A 25,986-nucleotide genomic window follows, 5' to 3' on the forward strand; every position below is an offset into this window, starting at 1 on the left:
CACGGACACGCGTACAAAATATCCGTCGTCCTTTTCTCGTCTTTCTTCATTCGCGGGGCCTTTATCGTCGTCTTTCAACTTGTTCCATTTTCTTCGTGCTCGAATTAATTAGAGGATCTGCTTGTTCGAATGGTCTTATCAATTACAAAGTTACAGGAGATGTTATTTATATTAACGACGACGAAACGTTCGAGTAAAATGCTGTCGTTGCGCGATAAAGTAATAAGTAGGAAAGTTTCCGTGGAGAATGAAAATCTAATTAAAAAAGTTCCCTTCGGTCCCCGTGGAATTTATATTAAGAAGCAGCAACCACTGTTGAGACACACACAAAAAAAAGGGCGGAAAGGGAGGAGAAGAAGAAAATTACGCGACATCTTGATATCGAGTTTCCCTTTAATACACGCTGAATTAGTCTAATTAGGTCAAACTTATTTGTTTCGATAATAGCACGGTATAATATAGTACTCGCTAATCGCGGGTATAAGAGCGTTCTAATTAGAATGTTTATTGCAATTTTACTTGGCATCGGAGGATAACGGGTCTTCACGCTCCGACGATCGAATTGCAACATAATTGCCCGCTTAAACGATACGAAAATCATTTCTTGCCGACGCATTCTGTGTACTTAATAACTGGCGCCAATTTGCGTTTGATATTTCATGCAAGTGCAGTGAGAAAACCGAGCTTTATTATGATTGACGGAGCAACAATTAATTGCAGGAGAAAGTAAAATCAACAGACTATCAGCGATTTCATGATTAGGAGCTAAATTACGCGAAAATACGTTTTTCACATTGTAATATCGTTATTTCATATAGAACGAGAATTAGCTTCTCGTAGATAATTAAAATATTAAGCACCTACGTGCAAAAAAGAAGAAAAAGAGAACTGAAGAAATCAAGAAAATAAGTCCTCAGCTATTCAAACAGCAAAGGAATAATTCCAGAATATCCTTGCTATCATAAAAGGGGAGGCAAATCCGCTAGCAGTTAATTGCGCGAGGCGGAGCAACGGCCAGGGATCAAAAGCGAGACGCCGAAAAGCGTTTCCACCCTCGAATCGCTCGCGTTTCCTTAACCTCTCTCTCGCTTTCTCTCGTGGCCCTCTCTTGAAATTTAATACTCTCGCCTCAGACATCGGTTAACCCTGGCATCAGACATTTCGCCGTGGCCGTGGATAAATTTTTAATAGCCTCGAATCGCCGGGACGGTCGACCAGAAGAAGCTACCTCTGTCTAACGTGGCGCATTCTCAACGGAGCCGCGAGTGTTCCTTTCAACGAATTTACACGACGGTATTTGCGCTCATTCGCGGAGCTATTTGACTTTCGCGTTTGCACACAGATAATTATAATCGAAGACCGACGATCCGCGGCCACCACCCAGAGGCGACTTTAATTAATCACGATGAATAACGACGGAGTCCACGCGAAACTTCGTTAACTTGCAAATTTTCCCCGGGACCTGAAGCCTCCTCTGCAGGATAAATTCTCTTGCTCTTGCTTCTTTGCGCGTCGTCTTTGATTTTCCAGCCGCGGTTTTGCATTTTCTTTGGACGCGTTAATGAGCGTAACCGCCAAAAGTCGTGAGGCAGTAACGACACCGGTTTATGATTGATTCAATGATCGTGATCTAGTCGAGAGTAGATATACAGGGTGAGTTATATTCTACAGACATTCTTGGATAAAATCTGGATCGAACCTGTGCGTTATACTGTGCGCGTAAGTTACATTGAAATATAATAATATAATATATTTAATAATAATTGAATAATAATCTAACGCATTATATACATAAAATCTGTATCGGTTCTTCGGTCAAACTTTAGTATATACTGATAGAAATTTTGAAGCTCTCTATACATTCAGTAGAATGTTTTGCAAGTTGAAGCTGAGTTATTCGAGGTTACGGAACTTCTCTGCAAACATGACCTAATCAAAACTGTTAATCGCAGTGTTAATTAATGAGAAACTAGCGCTAAATTCTTAAATCCTCTCGCATACATTCGTTTGAGTGTTTGCTAACCTACCATATGAAAATGAAACAGTCAAAGTTACTGAACTTCTCAGCAAATATAATCTAATCAAAATTAACCATCACAGTGTTAATTGATTAGAAAGAAACACTAAATTTCAACATGCCCTTACACATTAAACGAAACATTTCTCAAGTTGCCATACGAGAATTAAAGCATCCAATGTTACTGAACTTCTCTGCAAATATAGATTTAACCGAAACCAGCCAATCGTCACAGGTTTAATTAATCAGAAACAGGCGAGGATTTTATTCGAAGCTAAATCGCCGACGAAACAAGCGGACAAACACGCGTAATCCAACGTGGTTATCATCGAATCTTCCAACAGAAACTCATAGAGCTCGATCATCAACCGTTCAACGCGAGGAGATTGCAGAACAAATTGAAGAAGGCTTCGGCCGGTAATTGTGATTAATTGGAAGGAATCCGCGGCGCGATTTTCCTAGAAATACAACGTGCTGGAACGATACCAAGAGAGGTAACGCCACCAGGCAGATCCATAATCTTGCGATCATTGCAAGCGTGTTTCCTTTTCCATCCCAGCGTTTCGAATCATCTAACGCCGGGACAGCGTACGTTCTGACGCGAGATTGCGGAACAAATCGGCGCGAATTTAGCCCCGGCGATCGTGATTAACCTTTACGCCGCTAAGGGTGACCATAGTCGCTCGTCATTAAGCGACTAGCCTGTAACTCTCGGTGCAATCGCCTATTGCAATCGTCCAACGAGATGTTGTTGCGCGATGCGCCTCTCTTGTTTGCACACACAGTTGAAACAATTAAATTCCTCTTCGTTCGTCATGTCGAATCGGAAAGAAATATTGAAAGCTCGTATATTGCCGATGTAATCGATCGTAGGAGTTTTTGCCCGTCGTTTTGTAAATCACTTTGAAACAGATTCCTATTAAATTGTCTATCTGCCTACCGGGCATATACAACTTTATTTATTTGTCCCGTAAAAATTGCAATTTAATGGTATAGAGTATAAAGAATTAATGGGTTGCAATTAGGATTTGTTTGACGATGTGTAAATAATGTCTTTGTAAGGATTGAACTTTTTTTTAAGTAAGAGACAAGTCTATGATTACGAAACGATTGATAAAGATAAGAATTTCCTTAGACGTACCGACACTGGTATTGTTTAGTGACTCCAAGACATTGTATTTGACACTGTATATACAGTATATAATAAATGAAGAAATTTATTTTTAAACAAATACATGCATGAAACAGGAATTTTAGTGAAGATTTTTAGGAATAGCTAAAAGTTGAAAAATGTAACTTGTACCAAAGATGTCTTGTTTGTTTGAGCCTTCTTCGAACAACCGTATTTCTCTCTTGCTAAGAAATTCTTTAAGTTTAAGAAAAGTATGGAATAATCATCCTTGTTGTAATTTCAAGTTTCGATCGTATACTAAACTTAAATTTAATACAGAAACTAATTAAATTTTCTCTATTATCTTTCAACGATTAAAACAAACAGGTTTACTATCTTTTATATAAAAATACACATTTACAAGATGTACAATTTTTGTGTAAATATGTAATAACTGTGAAATATAAATGATAAAAAAATTACACCACCACTGCCAAAGGAGCAAACGCATTAACACGTCGACCGCCACGCGTGTTTTCAAAGAAATCTCCGTTAGGCCACGCGTACAGCAGTACCAAGCGTTCTCTGCTAGGTGCTCCCATCGATATTTTAGCAATGCGAATCGCTCAAGTGATGGTCTCAAGAATGATCTTTCGTTTCATTTGTTCGCAACATTAAAACCACTAGCTGTTGTTGAATATAATGAAGGAAAGTGTGGTATAGATTATTCCGACCAAATGGTTTCTTATGCCACCACAATTAGGAAAGGAATCAAATGGTACAGAAAACTTGGCATTCAATTCTTTCTAGGGATTTCTGTTGTAAACGCTTTGACGGTTTACAAAATTGCAAGAAGAAAAAATATAAATATTAGAATATTTAGACAATTATTAGTTGCAAAATTATTAACGTTGTCTGAAAATACAAAAGTCCTTGTCTTCGACGGAGTCAGCATAATATCGTCGTTCGGAAAAATGATTCCGGAAGAAGCATTAGACGCGCGTGCAAACTATGTTATGCAAATAAAAGACATCGAATGGACCGAACAAAGGCACAAAAGAATTTGAAGAAAACAACAACTTATTGTCCAAATTGTACCGACCAACCTCAACTATAGAATGTTTTAAATTTTTACATTCTAAATAATTTTTTTAATAAACCATTTTCGTATTTTTATTTTATAACAATTCAACTATCATTACAATGAATTATTAATTAACAATTTATTATTATGGAATATCTTTTCAAATACCTACAACGATCCTTCGCAAGTAGTCAAATAAGCGACACCCCAATATGGGTTACATAGCCTGACCAGAAACTGACAGAAATACGGGTGTCGTGGCGGTCAACGTGTTAAAACTCCTTTTGCGAGTTAAAACGAGTCCAAGACCGAGACATACAAATTCGAGGAACGTGCGCAACTTAAAGATCCCTCTTGGAAAAGAACGCTGATTATCCCAGCTTGATACGCTAAGGGTAAACCCCACTCTCATACTTTATGCCCAAAAAGCTTTTGACTCTGGCTACACATTTCTGCTGCAACGTTTTCCAGCCAGATCGTGTAACATAATTCTGAAAATAAAGCATCGGCGAGCAACGTAACGAGTTAGAGAAACCGGAAGAAATCGGAGAGGATTTAGCTAGGATAATCATGATTAATCACGACAGATTCGAGAGGGCCAACGCGAGATATCGCGTTCCTGGAACTGCATCCACCGCGATAACGATCCGAACTACACTCCAGAATCATTTTTCTAGCGATCGTCTCGCGTAATTTCCTCTTTCCAACGTACTTTTTTCTTTTTCGGGTGTATCACCCAAGAGCCAATTACACGGCTCGCGTTACACGCGTTTGATTCACGATCTCTTGGTCGAATAATCGTGCAAATAGACTGTGGATTTTTTCTATATTTATTAAAAATTTGTAGATTTTCATGCAAAAAACATGTAAAATGTCCACAGTACAATATTTATTAGAGTATATATATTTATTGGATGAAATTTCAATTTAGATCCCATTACATATGTTCGTAGAGATAGAAAAATGCATAAGGATCCGCGGTTTAATCGTAATTAATTCGACGATTAAAAAGAATGTACACGATGGCATACAAAAGTGTATAAAATATCCAAAATAGGGTAGTTCTTATAAGTAGACTGCGGATTTCATCTGTAATAAATTTCAAAGTGCAAAATTGCAAGGGATGCGTATCATGTGAAAAAATATATAAAATATCTAACGTATAATGTTTTCTACGATACTTGACAAGTAAAGCAATTTTCCACCGAGGTAGAAATTCCACGCTTTTAACTGTATCCTCAAAAATATGAATTTACGTAGAAATCCGCGGTCTAATTACAATTTTTAGTAAACGAAACAAATTTCCATCTGGCTTGCGTTTCTTTAGTTACGTTCATAAAAATAGGAAAACGCAACGAGGAAAGCGCAACGATCAGGTAAGTTAGGTCGGGATATGTTAGTGTAGTTTCTATTCTGAAGTTTCGGAGCTGTTGAAGTTCGCGAGCCGGTCCACGGGACTCCATTAGGTTCGTTAAGCGTTAACGCTTCGCGAGCAACGATATTCCGTAATGGCTAACCTGCAGGCTAATGGAACGCGGGTAGAAAGCGGATTTCACTATAACCTCGATTCTGTCGTTCGCATTAATATCTATTGTGATTACTTTTGCTGGCGCCACTGCCGTCAGCTCAATTCGGGATTAATTATTACGCCGAAAGAGAGCAAGAGGCGGTATGGAAATCCAATGAGTTCGACCACTCGTAACTCGGGACAACGCTGATTTTATTGCTTCGCTGCTTCCATTCTGACTCTGATTAGTTTTTGTGAGAGAAATGGTAGGTCGGCGTATCCGAAAATTTTGAGTGAGGAATGTATTATTCTTTTTTACTACGAAGGGCGTATATTGCAGGATGAAATGAAATTTTTTGAACGTCACCAGATTTTGCGACTGTTTCTGATGTTTCTGTTTTAACGCACAGTTTCTATCTAATTTTACTGTAGGTTGATTAACTCGTTCTCAATATCGGGCAATATAGTTAAATACAAGACAAAAATATTCTCGAGTAATTATTTGTTAGGAAAATGTGTAAAATAAACGTATACGTTCTCTGTAATATAGAATTACTTTTATTTTCATTTATGTATCGTGTCAAAAATTGTACGATAATTAATCTTGCATGTACTATTTTTTACTTTTTACGTATTACTCCGAAGATGCAAGTAGAATAAATGTATGTGGACAGATGTCTATGTTACTAATTGTGCTCTATAATGAAACAGGTTAGTATCATCTAACGAATAAGATTCCACAAGTTAGAATAATTATCTATGGAATTCACTACAGACTTAAAGAAAAATGAAAAGAGAAAAAAGAAAGACAATAAAGGGATGCATACAAATTGAGAGATTAGTATAAACTTATTTCCCGTTAAATTATGGAACAAGAAATAGAACTTTCAATATAAAAATATTGCTTGGCATTTACAAGGACATAAATGAATATTTTAAAATTCTTAATCACTTGCCACCTTTTCTTCATTGTATTTCACGTTCCTATATTCGTATCATTATAACGATTCTCTGTATTAAAAAGGGCTTATAAAACGAGCCACTCGCGGTAGAAACATCAAGCGTACAAGGGAAAAAATAGAACACGACGCGGAGAGCAGTGGCTTCAATGTAAAGAATCGACGCATTGTCCAGGGTGAAAGGTCAAAGAGCGTTAAAAATACTGAGCTGGTCGAGGGTCATTATGGAAGAATTAGATTGTGGAAAATATGCAGCGAGCAGATAACGAACGTACAAGGTTGGCCTAATGAAACAGCTCCGGTACCGTTCGAGCGCCTCTTGCTCTTCTTCGATCGACGAGATAAAGAGTATCGTGCACTGACCTTCTTCAGGTGACCCTCGCTCGTGCCCACGAAGACGACCGTGTAGTCGCCGGTCGAGGTAGCAGCGACCGCCGTCAGATGTGTATCGAAAGTGAGCACAGGGGTTCCCTCCATCGGATCTTCGCCTCCCAGAGGTGTGTTCACGTCCAGACCGCAGAAATCCTCGCCAATCGTTTGCAGTTTCTGTAATCAGAGATAAAACGAAATCGTCGTCAGTTCGGAGTTTGTTGATTCCATGAACAGAAATTTGAAACGAGCGACTATATATGTGTTTTATTGTATATTGGATTCTGAAGATTTTAGTTTTGAAAGTTTCAGAGATGTGAGTGTGAAAATATAGAAGTTAAGACGTTTGGGACGTTAGAAATTGAATGTAGAATTAGAAGATTTGAAAATTTTCAAATTAGGAAATTTGAACGATAAAATTGGAAAATTTGAAATAGCTTAAAAATTTGATAATTTAGTATATGGACAAACAAGAAATTTCAAAGTTTGAAGATTTTTAAAATTAAAAAATTTGGGAACCGAGAAAGATCGAGTAACACGAATATGAAAATTAAGAGATCTTCAAAGATGTTTAAATCTAAGCACATGAAAATAGGAAAATAGCAATTTATAATGATTTGAGATTTCAAAAGATATTTAACAGGAACAAAACGCTATGTTACATTAATCAGCGTATCTTTCTGTGAATCTTTTCACCGTGAAACAAGTATATTAATAATAATTGCAACTTATTATTATACGCTGAAGATTGTAACAGGTGAAGCAATTAGCTGTAATGTACACTGTTTACATGACAAACAACGTAACTAATAGCGCTTGTTATGAGGTGCGTTCCTTATTTTATATTTACAGACTAAATGCACCGTCACTCGTGAATATTTAAAATTTATTTTATCTATATTCGCGCGGATTAACAAACTCGTGCAGTCAAAAATATCATCTCCTTCCTTCGTTAAAGTTTTCAGTAGAGGACGATAAAAATAAGCTTCTAGAGACATCGGTTATCGATTTTGCAAAGTTTTGTTTGAGTATCGACAGTCTTCTAAGTTTCTGACATGTCAACGGCTATTAAAAAGCAGCAAGAAGCTCCGAGTTTACCAAGTTTTAATTAAGATCCGAACTTTTCCTACTCATGAATGTCTAAATCAAGAAGTATCAAGGTAAATGAATATGCGAACGGAAAATCGCGAAACTGGGAAAAATGTCACGCTTCTATCAAGAACTTTTTTATACGTCACGTTAATCTTAAGCTATTCTTAGAAACGTTGATCTTACAGCTTAAGGATCTTCTAAGTTATATCACATAGTAATATATGAAATACATTATTATTCGTCTGAATTTTAATATAATTATCTTCAGAGTTAATAGCAACAATAATGTACTATAAGATTGAATATACAAAAGTTGTAATCATTTCATTCAAATCTAACCGAATTTAGCGAAATGTTTAAAAAATGAACACTATTAAAAATACTTGTAATACTATCATTAATTATAGTATTATTAAAAATAATATCTCTTGAGGATTAAAACCAAGCATCAGCTATTAGTATAAGTGAAATTACTTAGGACATTGACTTCGGAAACATAGATGAAGATCACTGAAATCGATATGCTATGTCCTCTTCTATATTATTACTAAATATTCATTTCATATGTGAAATTACTTAGGACATTGACTTCGGAAACATAGATGAAGATCATTGAAATCGATATGCTATGTCCTCTTCTGTATTACTACTAAATATTCATCTTAAAGAATCCAATCTATCATAATATCCCTATAAACCTACTCTTACAATCTTTCAAACTTCAATTATCTGATTTTACCTCATAAGGTTATCAATTCTCCTAATCAACTCTCTCATATTAACCAAGGCCAAACCGCAAATCAAATCACGGAAATCGCGTATTAGATTCCGCGTTCCTAAGCAATAGAGACATCGTACGCATAAATAGCTTCTTCCTATCATACCTTGCACCCTCTTATCTCTAATCGTAGAGACCTTGCGGCGGCATGATTAAATCGCCAGATGATAAGTTCACAGCGACGACCGTGTGAATCCCGCGTGTACTGTTTCATAGCTGGGAAGGTATGCACATCTTATTGATTTACGATGGCTATAGGAAGTATTGGTACGCAATTGTACTGGCAATAAAATATATCACTGTATTGACGAGGCAATGTCTTATTGGGAATTAATTTATAAATACGATACAATTCCTAATAAAAAATGTCTGCTTGGTTATTTCTGATAGATCTAATTATATAGCAATTATTAAAGCAGACACTCGTATTAGCCTAAACTGTCACGTAAATGCCAACTTTATGGCATATTAATATATGGAACAATCTATGAGCAGATGAATTTTTATGAACGAAATATCTGCGTATCTTTTGTATTAACAGTTTGGTTATTCCTCGTAGTAAAAGCTAACGAATAATAAATAATAATAAAATATCAAATTATAAAAAGGTTCGATTTCAGAGAAAATACAACGTAAACGATAGTCATCGTTGTTTGTCTTTTACCAAACAGGAGAGCGCATGCAATTCAGATACTACGGCTATTTATCAGCTTCTGCAAAACGGATCGAGATGAAACATAGCCTGTTTTCTTTCCCGGACACAATTCAAACCTGTTCAGTAGTTTTTACGTGATGCGAGTACAAACATACAAACAAACAAAGGCAGATAAAAATATTCCAAAAATTAGTTTTTTCTACTTCGTAACTTACGAGCTGTTCCTGGATGATTGTTTTATTTACTTTTTACTCGATGTACAGACATATTATTGTCTTATTGTATGTACAGATACACTGTCGTGAATAAATATGAACTCAACCCCATTTTTAGATTCTTCATAATATTAAAGCAAAAACTGACAAAACCGTTCATATAATATCATATTATAATATAATACAACAATCAAAGTTTTCTTATTTTTATCTCTTCTTTTCTTATCGTTTTCTTATTAAGTCTAGATAAAGTGAAATGTTCCTTAAAATTGTGTTTTCGGCTGTGAAAAAATATTAACTCAACGTTAGTTTTGTTACGTTTTTATTCACTATATACTAAGTTTTTCGTCCATGCAGATTTTATTCTCTTTTTAAGTTCAACGATATTTCCCAAAGGTGGCTTTTTCTGATCATAAACTTTTCTAGCTAGAATTCCCTACAGGTTTTTGATCAGGTGAGGGCCAATGCTGGCCATAGTAATAATTGTGTTCCGAAATATTGGAACCACCTTTTTTTGTAGTGACGGTTGTATGAATGGGAGCATTGTCTTGACGAAAAATTGTCCTTTTATCTTTTATTTCGGCTATAAAAAACAATAGTTCGCCATGTAACATTTCCTCCTATTCTATAACGTTTTATCTACGCTTTACAAAAGCAATTTCATTTAACATATCTAGGCATAGTCAGTCATGTCTCTTGCAGATATTAAAGAAATAATACCGAAAATGTGTTTGAGTCTATAATTATCCACAGCAACTGTATCAGCACAGTCATTTCACAGCATAAAATTGTATATACTTTAATTCAACCGAGTAACTCGTAAACAGTAGAATATCAATTCAGAAAATCGTATCTACGTCCCAGCAATTATTTTTCTCAAAATAAGCAAATGTTTGATGATTATGGGCGCGAGTGTACAAATAAAACCATGGTGACGACGAACGACAGAAAGCAGCATCGTCCCTTATCACGTGCCGTTCCTCTGCTCGTTTTTTCGACTCAAAGATGCTTGAAAAACAGAAGGACGTTGATTCGTTTGTGATTTCCTCTGGACGTGATTTTCATTACGGGAAAACAAGGTTATCGTGGGTTATCGTTCGCGAGCGGAAACCATGAAAAGTATTCAGCTGGTGAAATATCATCGCGAACCAAGCTACGATAAATTATCGTAGTGTCGGCAATTAATTCTTGGCGGCGTAGTGGCGATTAATCGTGTCGCGCGACCAGATGCGATACTTTATTGCCCTTGGTGCCGAACCTTCCTCTCGTTGCGTTGCTTTCAGACGAGCGCAAGAAGTCTCTCGCCACCCGCGGACTTGCAGTTCCTTCCTTCCAACTTCGAACGTACCTTCGCTCAGTGAAATCGTCTCCAGTTTCGCGGTGATATTCGCCGTGACAGTCTGGTTGAATGCCACGCGGCTTTTTGTTGCGGGAGGAGCACCGAGTTTTGGTCTCTTCCGGACCATGGCCGGGGACGTTGATTTAATTGCGCTGAAGTTACGATTAATTTCGCAGGTCGCGAGTTGAGCAACTTAGGATAAAGTTGGGGTGCTGAAAATGTTTGTCTCTTTTTTTATGAAACAGAAAGAGAAGACGGTAAAGTGGATTGTACGGTGGTTTTCTTGCGGAAGTTAATACGTCTGGAAAACTGTTGTATTTATTTTCGTAAGTGTCGCTAAATTTATATAGTTCTTCGATGCTGGCGCAATACAATACAATATGTCAGTTAACTAAACGATAAATGGATGTATTTGTTTCTGGGATAACTGGCGTTGAACGTCACTATGCTATGTCTTTTTATAAAAATATCAGAAGATATACATTTTCATTGATAAAAGATTTCTTCATCGCAGCTTCAAGAAATCATCACGTGACGAAGTAGACGCATTGACAAGTATCTCCAAAATTTTGTCAGACGTTTCACAAAACTAAGACAGTGCGAAAATGACGAAATAATTTTCAATTTTTATATAAACAAGAAAAAGAATTAAAACGGTTGCGCTAAAAAAAATCAGTACACTATTTTTGACGGTAGAAAAATCAAGAACATTTAATATTACCTTAAAGCGATCCATCAATCTATCCGAGTTCAATATCCTATCCAATTAAATAGAAAAGAAGAAAAACTGTCTTGAAAATCGTCGCGAATTAGCCGGCGGCTTAATGAAAGTCAAACCATCGCCGGGATTCAGTTGATTCAGCAGAAACTCTTCCATGAGTCGTTCTACGAATGCCGAGCAAACTGACAGGGGATGCTACCCTCGCCCATACCTCGCCGCACACATACATCCATATTTACACATATTTTCTCACAGACGAGCTAAAACGTTGAAATCTTCGCACACACATTCACATAACCAGGAGAGGTCAATACATCGACGAGCAGAGGTGGAAAGCCCCGGTTTCGGTGAGACCACTCTCAAGTCAGCTCTATTTACATTCCAGGGTTGCTTTCGCCACCCTGTATACACTGCACCGAACAATTATTTGCATTCCTGGTGCTAATACGCCGCCGACGTTAACGGAAGGGGCGTTGCAGTACACTTTCGCTTCGCAACACCACGTTCCACCTTTCTTCCTCTCTCTTCCATCGAATTCTCCATCTTCGGCCAACTTCCTTCTTCCTTCCGTTAGAAAGAGCCAGGCTCGAACAAACAATGGTTATGGTAAAACAACGAGGCTCTCTATTGAAAATGCGCCTAATGCAGCCATCAACACAAAATGGAGGCTCGTTACTACGCGTTCTTTGCTCCTTTTTTTTTTTGCTTCTGCCCTCTCCCTTTCGCCTTAACTCGGAAAATTGGAGTAACAACGCGTTAGCTGACTCGCTTCTCGCGAACTGCTGGGAAAACGAGTCGACCGAATGGTCTGGAATATATCCTTTCTTTATCTTGTCCTTCTTTTCTCTTTTTATATTTTATTTCTTATTTCTTTGAGCAAACGGGTGAAAATGGCGAGTAAAGGATGCGCAGCTGTGTGCACGTGCGCGCGATACGGTGATTAATTTACACGTGTCCTGTTTCAATGGGAATCGTTTGATTACGAGCACTCGCAGGATCGTTTGTCCGTGGCTTTTCATTAAATACGATGATCCGCCAGAGCACTCTCGATAGTTAACGGAGTTATCGATGTTAGGATATCCTGGCTCGTATGAATCGTTTGTGAAGCGTTTTCTATTCGTTAATGATCCACACATATGCACATGGCAAAAGTGTTCGCGATTGTAATTGGATCAATTAAAAGAGCATCGAGGTGCATCGAGTTTTTGGGATTATTTTTGTGCGATGAGTTTGTTGAGGTTTCTTATTAATTAATTTGGTAATTGCTTGGTAAAATTTCATGTTTTTATGCACATAGCCGAATTAATTAAATTTAAATAGAGATTTGTAGTGGAATAAGTTTATCTTATATTCTATGCATATGTATGTGCGTAATAATAAATATAAGCTTGTGAATTATTAACATTTCGGTAGTACGGCGTTTTCAAGCGAGAAATCTACTTTACGGTAACGCTTAAAAGTATATCTAAATGCGACGATATTAAATAGCATTAAATGTTGTAATGTCAATATTAACGTCGAATATTAAAGCTTGCGTGCACAAAGTGTGGAAACGAAATAAATTACGTATATTTCTCTACAGTTGATGCAACGCTACAGCTTTATATTTTCTGTTAGCTTAATATTCATTAATGTAATGAATTCGTGTTTCGTGTTGCAATTAAACCCACAAGCACCAGGGACTGATTTGCTAAATACATTAATTAGAATAATTAGAAAACTCCTGTTTTGGTTTTTCGATCTTTCTGCAAACTACATCGAACGTGACTTCATTTCATCAAAAATCAATTTAACCTCGTTATAACGTTCTTAATCGATTGAATTTTTCAATTAGTGTTTCCTCAATCGATATTTATTAATTTTGGTAATTTATGGTTTACAAAGTTTCTAACTAGTAACGCTGCCCGCATCGTGTAAAATGATCTAGTTTGTAAATATGTCGAGTTCATTTACAATTTCGTACAGTATCTCTACACTTTTCCGCCTTTTAATAAAATTACGTAGTTTCGCTATGAACATCATTATGAGATGAGACATCAGCTGCTTATGAAAAGACGTAATTTCACGTGAACGGCCGAGTCAACGATGGAATCTCTCGTATACCACTTCTTAATTCTGTTCCAGCGCAGTGAAAGAAGGAAAGACTAAAAAAAAAAGTTATACACAATCCCGGGATCCTCTAATTATTTTCAGCGGCGCGCTATGCCGCCGTCGAACTCCAGCGAAATCTGATTTACCAGTAACCGGCAAACAATTCAGCTTCGGCGTGCAGGGACTTCATTAAAATTTAACGAACGCCGCTCATTTGCCGGTCTCTTGGCGTGCGCATGCCGCGTGAAACTGTGTCGAAATAAAAGCGGACGCGACGAGTGAATCGAGCGTATGCTATGTTCCCTTGGTCCATCTCCTTCCAGCGCCGACACACTTCCTACACCTTTATATCGCATCATATATTCTGTAAGCAGCGGCGTGATAAAGAAAAACGATATAATCAGAAAGATATTATGAATTCTGCTAATAGTGCCGAGAAGATCACATTTCTATACTATTTTACGAACTCTATCGTTAATCCAGGGAAAGAGAAGCATAAAGAAGAAAAGATAAAAAGAAAGGAGAGGAGAAGTAAACGAAAGAAAAGTAATCGTCACTATATCGTGTCATAAACTATGTCAGCAACCTCAAAAGAAAAAAAAAAGAAAAGAAAAAGATAGAAGGAAAGGAAAAGAAATAATCGACATTTCTATAAGACAGTAAAATCTCAGAATTATCCTCCAATCAGGAACATTGAAAACGATGTGACTGTAAACAATGAGTTAAAAAACAAAAAGATATTTGATCGTTTTATACCGTGTCGTGAACTTTGCTAGCAACGTTCAAAAAAGAACGGGAAAGAAAAAAGAAATAATCGACACTCGTACAACCACATCGTGAACTCTGTCAGTAATCCCAGAAAACAGAAGAAACTAGGACTTGGACGAGGAAGTAATCGACATCACCGTCGTGGACTTTGCTAACAATCCCAAAAAAAAAGTAAAAAAAAAGCAAAACGATACCTGATCACTGATACCACATCATGAACTTTGTCAGCGTTTGCGAAAAAAAGCGAAACGTAAGAAGAAATAATCGGTATCATTCTATCATATCATAAACTCCGTCACCTCTGTCTGTAATCTCGAAAGAAAGAAGAAAAGGAAGTAATCGACATATCTATACTACCATCATGAATTCTGCTAACAATCCTGAAAAAAAGAAAAAAAGAGGGGGAAGAGACATTCTTATACCACGTCGTGAACCCTGCCAGCAATTCCGTAAAAAGAGCGAAAGAAAAGAAGAAATAATCGACGCCCCTGCATACTATGCCATGAATTCTGTTAGCAACGTCGAAAAAAGGAAAGAAAAAGGATTAATCGACGCCCCTATGCCACGCAACGAATTTTATCAACGACGCCGAAAAAAAAAAAAAAGAAGTACGAGAATGACGAAAGGAAATATAATCAACAGGACGATAACTGAAATGCAACGTCAAAGGCATGTCGAATCGTAGAACGCGCAATTAATACTGGTAGGGTAGGACGTTGCTCGATGGTCGCCTTGTGACATTTTACCGCGTCGTGCGTCTGTAGGTACGCGCGTCGACGACTAATCAGCACGACTAATTATCATGCGTCAACTCTGCGACATCCTATAAGCGACGTCAATATACGGATAACTTTCGACGCGTACACCGATCACGGTGCTACGTCTGCTTTTTTGCGCTTGCCGCGGTAAATTCGACGAGGAACATCCAGGAAGAAGTTTCGCGGATGAAAGTTCTGTAATTGGAGGGAAGACGGGGTGGTTCGAAGTATAACGAAGTAAGTAACCAGGAGTACAGGAGAAATCATCTTTTTGTGCGACTATTAGGAAGTTTAGCAAGGGAAATTTTTAAGTGTTTTATTTCCTCGCGACTTTAAAAAAGGGGTAATTGGGGGTAAGTTATTTATGACATAGTGTAAGGGAGCTTCGAAGCAATTTACTTTTTATGTGACTCGTACCGATATCACGTATAGTAATTTGATAAATATGTAATATTAATTACAGTATGTTTTAGTCGGAGTTTGATAGAATTTCGTTTAGATAAATTAGATGTCGGTAGTTAAGACCGAAAGAATCCGGTTGGCCTTAATTAAGGTTTAAGAAAAGTGAAAGCAATAAGTGACGGCATAATAACTGGTTGTTAATAATTATGGGTAATACAGGTGATTTATTGTATCGTTACTTTATAACTTACACTTTTTTAGGCCTTAATTACTGACGTCCAATTCAAACCCGACAAAGTTTGTGGAACCCCAATTAAAACACGCTGGTGTTACATATTTACAAAATTAACAGCACATTCATTTTTATACAAAAGTGCGACATAAGTAATAAATTAAAATTTCTATCTGGAAGGTATTTCAAACAAAAAGAGACGTTCCAATTTTTTAAGATGCTATTCTCTCCTTACTTTTAGCTTTTAGAATTTGCTGTTAGAAAAAACCTCTTGATAATTACTTAAAAAATTATATAGATAAATAGGAATATCGTCAAGTAAGTCTAAATATGTTTTGAATTTTCGAAAGTGTAAATCCCAAAAATGTCATTGAAAGAAGAGGATAGCATGGAGTGTTAAAAACCTACAAAGAGAAGAAAACTTGGCTTTTTGACTAACAATAAGCAAACACTGTCAGAAGGATTAAAATCAACCACATGTTCGCTAATGTTATCGAGAATATTCGCCATAAAGAAATGCTTCTAGGGAATTATCGAGCAAGCCGGTTAAAATAATTGAACAATATCTCATGAAATTCATATCTTTCATACATGTTACGAAACTTTGATAGATACAGATATTACTATATTAATCGGAATATTTCGTTCGCTGTAATTAATCACGAACGTGCTCCAATTATTTTGATACTCTCTTCACCGTTCTGCTAACTTACTTTTTATTCAGTCAAAAGAAGATGAATCTCTCTGATAGCAAAAGCACACGAACGGTTTGGATAATGTTGTGGCGTGTAACGGAGAAGCGGCGAAAGAAAACAGAGCTCGCTATACCTCATAATCTCCGTATCGAAACAATCGAAAGGGGCCGGTTCATTAATTTTCCCGCCTCCATTTCCCGTTCGCGTTCTCCGGCGCAACGAGACCGCTTTTACAAATTCCCAGCGAGCGGGCAAGGGAGGGGGCAGTTTCGAGCTGTCGTTATTTCGTTTACGTCAAAAGCACGTTCAAGTGCAAATTGTGCAAAATCGACGGACGGGAGGGGAAAGTCTGGAGGGTAGAGGGAAGAGGTGAATGAAGGGGAAAACTCGTTACAAAACGCTACGAATCGTAATCAAACGGGGGATTGGAGAGAGCGGCAGCGGCGAAAATCTAAAACAGGTTCCCGGATTTTAATTCGCCGCAATTGCGTTAATTGAATTCTCGTGATACCGTAAACCGAGAAACGCGAAAAATGAAATGAAACAAAGAAATAAAAAGAGAAAAGGAAGGAAAAAGCGGAAAGTAGGGGGGAAAATAAAAAGGAGGGAAAAACGAAGGACAAAAAGTAGAGAAAAATTGATACCGGTACGTAGCAGCGGACCGAATGAAAACGTTGGAAATTCTAGCGAATTTATCGCCGCGTTTTTCTCTTCATTTTCTTTGCCGACTATCTTCGCCTCCACCCACGCGTGGACAGAATTTCTGCTCGTCGGAAAACGCTTCAGATTTGTTTCCATGGTGGTGGGGGTTTGTAATCGAGGATTGCGGTTTCGAGAAAAGCGTCTGTCACGCGCAACCGATCGATACGCTTTTCCCGCAATCTTCTTCTCAGCTTTTACGCTCGTTCTATCTTCCCGCGAGTTTCTCGGATCCCTCTTTTCCCGTCGTCTCGTCGTTCTTCGCTGTCATACATCGCGGCTCGTCCATCCGCATATTTCCAGCCGGATATCCCGACAAGGGGACAAATTTTATCACCACAAACATCCGGCGAATCCAATGACAATACAAAAGTCACGATAAGGAGGAAGTAGAGGGGGTTGCTGGATAGCTGTATCTTGTTCAAGACGCGTCAGTTCCCTAGTCGACGTAAAATTACTTATCACTTCGTCATTCGAATATCAATGTGCTTCGTTACAATAGTCGTATAAATAGCCTGTTGAGATTTATCGAATTTGTTATTGTAACGTGAAGTTTGAGATTAAATTGTCTGCTTGTCAGACTACTGTGCTATCAGTTGTTGATTATTCGACTGTGGGGAAATTGGATATAGCGAGAGAGAAGAATGTAGCTGACGATACCGATAACTAAAGAAAGGAGTGTTCTATGATATGTGCTGGTAACTATGGTATGGTTAAAGGAATGTCAAATAGTATACTTTGTTAAACAATTAATCATTCAGTGGATAATTTTGTGATGCAAGTATGTACATATATGATGTACTTCGTTTACAGTTGTCTAAACTCAATTATAATATGGTGTTTGTTTCATTAATTTACACAGATTTAGTATTATAGCGAGAAATATGTGTTATTGAGAATATACATTATAAGATATATATGTGTTGAAAATTTATGACTCTCTAATGCCGTCTTTTGTATACTTATCGAATAGACAATGATAATTTCTAGAATTTTTGTATTACTTAAATTCTTCGTTTGTTTCTTCAACCTTTGTTTTAAACGAATTGCACTGATACATTCATATTTGTATATATGCTATTTTATTGTTTACATCGATCAAAGTACAGAACACGTGATATAATACCATTAAAAAATTGATAATTCTGTACCGATAAATTGTTGAAGGATTTCTCCGTCAAGGAGATAATTTAGTACATTCCTAAGTCCTTACAAAACGTCGCATCGTGATCTCATTTAAATAAATCAGATAACGCCTAACGCAAGGGATAACGATATCGAAATCCAACTTCTGCAAACTGAACTCTCCGAGAAAATCCTGATATAAAAATACTCTTACATGTGTCGGCACGACGAGATTTTTCATCCGGCAGAGGAAAAGACCATTCGCCATTTTTCTTGACAAACAGTTGGGAAAGAGGCTTCCAACTTCCTTTTTTTTCTTCCGTTAATAGCATTCCTGTTTCACGTCGAAACGTTGAAATTTTGCGAGAAAAAGAAAGAGACAAATTGCGAATCGTACGTGAAATCGGCTTTACATTTCCGAAATATTTGCACTCTGTCGATTTGACAACTGAAAACTGATACAAACTTGATTCAACCCCTTGAAAAAGGCGATTCACTTTTCGTGGCTTGTTTGGCAACGAATAAATAGTTTTAACAGGAATATTTCGCAATCTCTCGAAAATTATTTTCTATCGATGAACTCTTTTCAACGAACATACATAAAATGAAATAAACAATATTTAAATATATAAATGCACCCAAGCGTACATGTGTTCGCATACAAAATACGTACTTGTATGTACACATACATTTCGACTATATACATGTGTGCAAATGTTAGTGTAAACTGAAACGCACTATCGTTTTCAAATTGAATCACGTTGGGGATTAAGCGAACTCGTGCAAGTTGAACATTTTTGTTGGAAATTAAGCGGCGCACAGTGCGGCATTTGAATGAGGATTCGGTACAAAAATCAAAATTCGCTGACCACGTTCGCACGTTCACAGTTCACGTTCGCACGTTCTACAGGATGGCATTTGGACGAGGATTCGAGCCAAAGATCAGCAAATGCATATAATATGCAGTTTTCCTGAAATTTGATATCAGGGGATTCGACGTGAGTAAAAGATTGTTTGTTATTATTTTCCTTGCTTCTTGCTTTAGTTTAAATATTTTGAATATTTATCTTGTTTTGCCTAACCACACACGGTGACGTTCAAGTGAATAGTGTCAATCCTAGGAAAAATCTTTCCATCCTTTCGTAAATATCATGGAGAAATCATTTATCTTTCCACTAGTTTCATCACATATTATGCTGACATTTGGCGAAGAAAAATTTTGTTTAACTTTTAAAATTTTCTTGGAATAAGTGTGTCGAGAAATTTATTCCTCAACCAGATTACGAACGGATTGCACTAAAAAAATTGAGAACATGCAGTGCAGCAGATTGTAGCAAGGGAAATTACGTGGCAATGCAATATGATATCTTCTTGACGTAGAAGAATTATAAACAGGATGATTTGAACCGTTTTTTTGAATTGGTCTTTAAAGAAAGAAAGAAACTTTTAAATCGGAAATTAAAATGATACATATCTTTGCTCAAATTCTCCATATTTAACGTGTAACAAACAATATTTAAAGAGAATTAACGAACAAGAATATATAATGAAAGAGTGACCTGATTTTCAAATGATTAGATTTGGATGTACAAACGATCTTTATTCATTCTCTTACAAAATCATACAGACTGATGATATCATCGAATAATAATTTAGATTTTGGTGCATTGCATGACGCACTGGCGCGGCGTCGCGACGGAAAGCGATTTTAAATTTGAGAAAAAGTAAACAGGAGAAAACGATTTCTTTCGAATTCCGTCTAATTTATTCTCTACAAATATTCATTTCAAATTAGCCTGGCCTATCGTATATTTCAATTAACATTTTCGACAATTTTATGTGCGTATATATAATTTTTTAAGGTAATATCAAATTTTCCTGTATTTGTATTTAATTCGAATGTGAAAGTGTTCTTCATTGTGAAATATTGTGAAAAGATATAAATATTGTAATTTTTACATGGAATTTCATTTATCGTTAGAGTCGTACGATATTTTATTAAATTTAAATTTAATAACAGAGAAAGTGTTACAATATTTGTACGACTGATAAAGAATATAGGAAATTCAAATTTCGTTATAGCATTGTTATATAGGTTTAATTAAATCTAAATACTCGGTTCATTATTATGTGCCGATATATCGCTTATCGATTGAATGCTTCACTTATTTCCTCTACGTACATAAAGATAGCGAAACAGAAACACTATTGTTTATGCAATTAATGTTCGTGAAAGCGTGGCCAATTTAATTTTTCGAGTTTCACCCAGAATATTTGCTCGTGCGTTCTATAAATTATACAATTTTCAGTCGTTGCTATATAAATTTATCAGTCAACTATGTACATTCGTGTCAACGCGCACAGTTTCGAAGCAGCGGATCAACAAAGCGATCGAGTTGCAAGAATGTATACTTCCGCTCGGTTTCTGCTTTCAGGATGAATATTCGTATCTTGACCTGTCAGACCGATACAAGGCTTTGTATTTTCCTCGATACAAAGGCGGAAATAACAGGACTCGAAACGTCGAGCACTTTTCCCCAATATCTATCTTTGTCTTTCGAATAAACTCGTAGAGAACAGATATTTGATGGAAAGGAAATGGGTTATGGAAATATGATTAATCGTTTCACGATAGTACTGCTTTATTTCCCATTGTGATTTCTTTATTCGAATAATTCGCTAGCTAAACACATATAAATTTCTCGATCGTATCAACATGCACGGAATAAAAGTTATATAAAAATCAACCATATTAGTGATATAAAAGTCATCGATATTCAAATTATAAATTTTCTGTTCTAACTAACATCCGACAGTTTGATTCCATTTCCTTCTTTTTTTTTTTTTCTTTTTTTTTATATATGGAAATGCTTTGGACAGACTTCATGATTAAATGAAAAGCAATTTTTTTATTCAGCGGATATTAAACACGATGCGTTTCGATACAATTTATTTCTATAAATTTTCAGAGAAGAATAAAGTAAAATACATGGATACTTTGATCCAATTTCACGAGAATTTTCAGTATTGCTCGTGTATTTGTTTTTTGTTGAAACATGAAACGATACGAGGGTACTTGGACGCGAATCGCACAGATATTAAATCTGGTGGCTAGATGTTCGGGTGCCGATGACCCTCGGATACGGGGTTGCACGTTATTTCTTTCGTCGGCCTCGAAATTGGAATCCTCGACTTCGCAACAGACACCGACGGCAGAGTTGGTAAATATGGTTTATGAGCTTGGCCACTATTTCCTATTAACGCTTTCAAGACTGAATTATGAAACATGCGTAAAGTACGGTAGGTAATTGGAAATATATTACGGTAAACGTTGCCACGATCGCGCAAAAGTAACACGAGGAAATTATTTATCGCGTTGTAAAATTGCACAGTCGCGCCTAGTTATATACTCGTCCCATTATTTTTTGCTTCTGTTATGAATAAGGTGTTTCCTTAAGTCTGGTCATATACGAATGAAATATCTGCTTAAAATATTATTTTACATTTTACTCCTCTTACAAAAATAAATAATTATCATATCTACTACATGGCAAAACGAATCAATATTAATACGCAATACGTAAATCATCTAATTAAATAGATTATCTTACTAAATAAAACTTGGGTTCTTCCGAGAAATATTGAAGCTAAAAGTAGACATCATTTGCTATTTTATTTGCGTCTTTGCAGAAATCTCTAGTTACTTTGACTTGTGAAACTTACGGAATAACAAAAGCAAAAGAAATTGTTACTGCGAGTAAAGACGTCACCCACCAAAAAGAAATATTTATGAAGTCTTAAAGACATTCTTCAATAATATTTTATACTTTTTAAAAATCTTGGACAAAGAATGAAGAAAGATTTAGCTGTTGTATTGTTAGATGACACGAACAGAGAGGCTGTGGTAATTGTCTGACGCGCGAGGATCCAGCGTAATTAACACGCGGAGACGATCGCTCAGATGCCAATAGCGATTTTGCTAGCAGAACACGAACGACCAGTTATTAACGTCCCTCTCGATCGAGTGACAGAGTTTGGCTAAACTATGAGCAGCGAGAATAGCGAACGGTTCGCGGTTAGTCCGGTGAATGCTTGCATCAAACTTTAACCGGGAGCAGTGCCGCCACTGAAGTTGCCGCAGTTTCGCATAATGTTCACGTCGGCGTACAGTAGCGTTGAAAGGTAGAAAATTGTTTCCACGTTGAGAAACCGACTATTAAAAAGAAACCGACGCTAGAATCCACTTTAAAATCAAACTCAATTCGTCTTACAAAACCCGCTACATATTTTCTTTAAATCTATTGACTTATGACGTCGAGTCACATCTGTGTCGTGAATTCCAGTTTCGATTCGACAAAGACAAGTTGTACGTTTAACACAATTTCCATTGAATTCTAATTTCAGTTTTCTGAATATTAGATACAAGCTACCTACGTAAGATATTGCAATATCGTCAATGAACATGATATTCAGGCATTTAGAATCTTCTCTTTCATTTGATTTCATATTTCATAGAAATAAACTCAACATACCTGTACAATTTTTTTGCAATTGATTCAACATTTCAAATAAAGCTTCAAGTCCATACACTTTGAATTCTAGTAACACTTGTACTAAAAATTGTTTACCATACTGACAACTGTTCTATGCTATAGTCAATTGTTCTATGCTATATATTATATTTATCCATTGTTCTTATCAAAAATAAATCCATACACTTTTTATTCTATAAATTTTCTTTCCTTCCATTTTGTATATTATTCCATCTATCCAAAAATTAAAATATTTATCTACCAGCTGAAAAATCCTATCCTCACCTTATCGGTAACTACACCGATCCAAGATAGCAATACACAGTAGCAACGAAGAAACAAGAACCGTGTATCGTCACGAAATGCGCTCGAACGTGTTTCCATAACAATTACCATTTTCCAAGCTTATCAACGCTCGAACAACTTATTGTCAATCGTTTCCCGATTATTTCGCCGTCGGATTCTCCTTACCTAGTTCCTGAGTTCGATCGGCCATAAACGCTAGCTCCACCGTATTGTACAGAATAAAAGCTAGCCTGGATCGTTCGAACGACTAGCGATTCGAGCTTGTTAAATATTAATAAACGACGAAGCCGAAGGAAGAACGAAACGTTTCCGATAAGAGATTTCGCTGGGCGATCGCGGCAAGATCGCAATAAGTCGCGGCTGGTAGCGAGCCAGAAACATCACCGGAGACAATGAAAGCGACATGATCCAATGGGAATACACCGTGGACGCGCGGTGCCGAATTACCATAACACTCTCTATAACGCGGTATCGCGTGATCTCGTGTCGCAACAAACGCGATTGTCATTACGATCGGGACCACCCCCGCCGCTCGTTGCCATTTGTATTCCGTCGCTACGGTGATTCAGCCAACGCGGGTGTTGAAAATTCCACGACACGCGCGTCGATCCGAGTTTCTTCTTTCCCTCCTGTCTCCGATCCCGATAAATGAGTTCGGCCATTTGCAGACAATGAGCTGTACGAGCTGCACGAAGCTTCATCCGAATGGATTTCCACTCGCCACGCTGTAAACGCTCCAATTCTTTGTTTGGCGCTACTTTTGGTCTGGACGTTTCTAAATTTGGTAGGGGACGAGTGGACGAAGTTTCTTTCTCCTTTTTTTTCTTCTTCTCTCTTTTTCGGTTATATATAGCTGTGGAATGATGATGGAAAGATGTTGGGAAATGGAGGATTTGCGGAGGATCTTTAGGAGACAGGAGAGACGTGTAATTGGATTGTATAGAAGATGAAATGGGTAGGACGGTGTGTGAGTGAACGATCGCGTGGGAAAATTTGAGAGAGGATGGTTAAATTAGGTTGTAAGTGAAAAAAAGATTGGCGGAATTTAAAACGTGAAAAGTCCTTCTAAATTGCGAAAGCTTTGGGGAAATTCAGAGTTTTTGTGAATGGGGAATAATCGGAAAGCGGAACGACTAGCGGATTCCATTAGAGAATAGCTACGCTGGGAAAACACGCTTTTATACCGTTTCTCGGTTGAATAAAACAAATTTCTCTTTGATTAAAAGTTGTTCTATACGCCAAGTAATAATACGGTTTGCAGAATTTTATTTACAGGCATAAACGCCATTTACTGCATTCGTTGCTACTAAATATCGCTCTTTGGAAGCGATATAATATTTCATTCATTAGAAATTTCTTTGCCTAAGTAACAATCTGTATTAATTCATCGGCTTAAAACACAGGTTAGGAACACAAAGAAATTTCCATAATTTCAAAGAAGGTGCTTCATAGCTTCATACAAATTGGATTTCGAACTTTATAAAATCATAGGGTCTAAATGGAATAAAATATAGCGACGAGAAAGACGCGAAACAAATATTTGGAATTCACTCTCGCGACATGATATTAACATACACAAAACTGTTAATTTTATCAAAACTTCAAATGAATAGTAACATACGACTATGCTTCTTCAAATATCAATAAATGAGTTCGAATAGGAATTTAATACCAATTAATTAAAAGAGAATTCCAAGTGATGCACTGTGTTAATACATCATAACTTGTCTTACAACGAGTAAACACATTACTCTCATATTTTACACTATTTTATTTTCCCATACAAAAGTTACTTATAAAATTGACCGAACGCAAGATTTTTAACTCGTTAAAATTTTTCTGCTCTCATTTCAATGTACCCAACATTTTTATACGAAACCAACCAAAAACCGATTGAACATACAGGAAAAAGAACAGTAGAAGAAGTACGAAGAAGCGGCCGAGATTACGGAGCGGTTAACTTTCAAGAAAATTGCCGATATTGAGTGACCCATGAAATTCAGAACACTGGTATCCCGGTTACGAAATACCGGCCTAGTGTTCATGCGTCGTCGAAAACCGCTTCAATCCACCGTCACCGCCTCTATTCGTTACCACCGCTTGTAGAAAGAAAACGAAAGAAAGAACAAAAATCAAACAGCAAAAGGAGAAAAAAAAAAGAAAGAAAAAAGGACAGGAACGAGAGGAAACAAAAGGAAAACGAAACAATTAATCAACTGCCAGCTACTCGCACTGTTTGCACTTGATTTCGTTGCTCTCTTCCGGCAAAGGGCTCGTCGTCGACGGCTCCGAACAAAAAACTAAAAAAAAGAAAAAAAAAGAAATTCCGAACTACGATCGGCAGGAGGGGAGAGAGGGCGGCGTTCGTTGACTGTTCGCGAGTGCTTGCAAACCCCCGTGCTTGCAAACAGCTCGTATTATTCGTCGATACGACAGCCTCGTGGCTCTCGTAACCTCGAGAGTTTTTCAACGGTAACGTTAATTTCGCGATCCATCCCCCAGTTCTCCGGATTCCCTAATTAAAGTCGAAG

The 25,986-nt window shown here is 37.1% G+C and overlaps 1 protein-coding gene across 2 annotated transcripts in view; it reads right to left on the reverse strand.

The window, feature by feature from the left end:
• The window catches only part of LOC100743182 (plexin-A4), a 433,200-nt gene that overhangs the window by 100,183 nt on the left and 307,031 nt on the right, over nucleotides 1-25,986 (reverse strand). For both annotated transcript variants that reach the window (XM_024366326.2, XM_003487961.4), the window contains exon 4: nucleotides 7,042-7,224. In XM_024366326.2, the coding sequence (XP_024222094.1) occupies nucleotides 7,042-7,224 (183 nt within the window). The remainder of the gene's footprint in view (nucleotides 1-7,041; nucleotides 7,225-25,986) is intronic.

This window comes from Bombus impatiens, unplaced genomic scaffold, assembly GCF_000188095.3.
Source record: "Bombus impatiens unplaced genomic scaffold, BIMP_2.2 scf_0216, whole genome shotgun sequence".
Classification (NCBI taxonomy): Eukaryota; Metazoa; Arthropoda; class Insecta; order Hymenoptera; family Apidae; genus Bombus; species Bombus impatiens.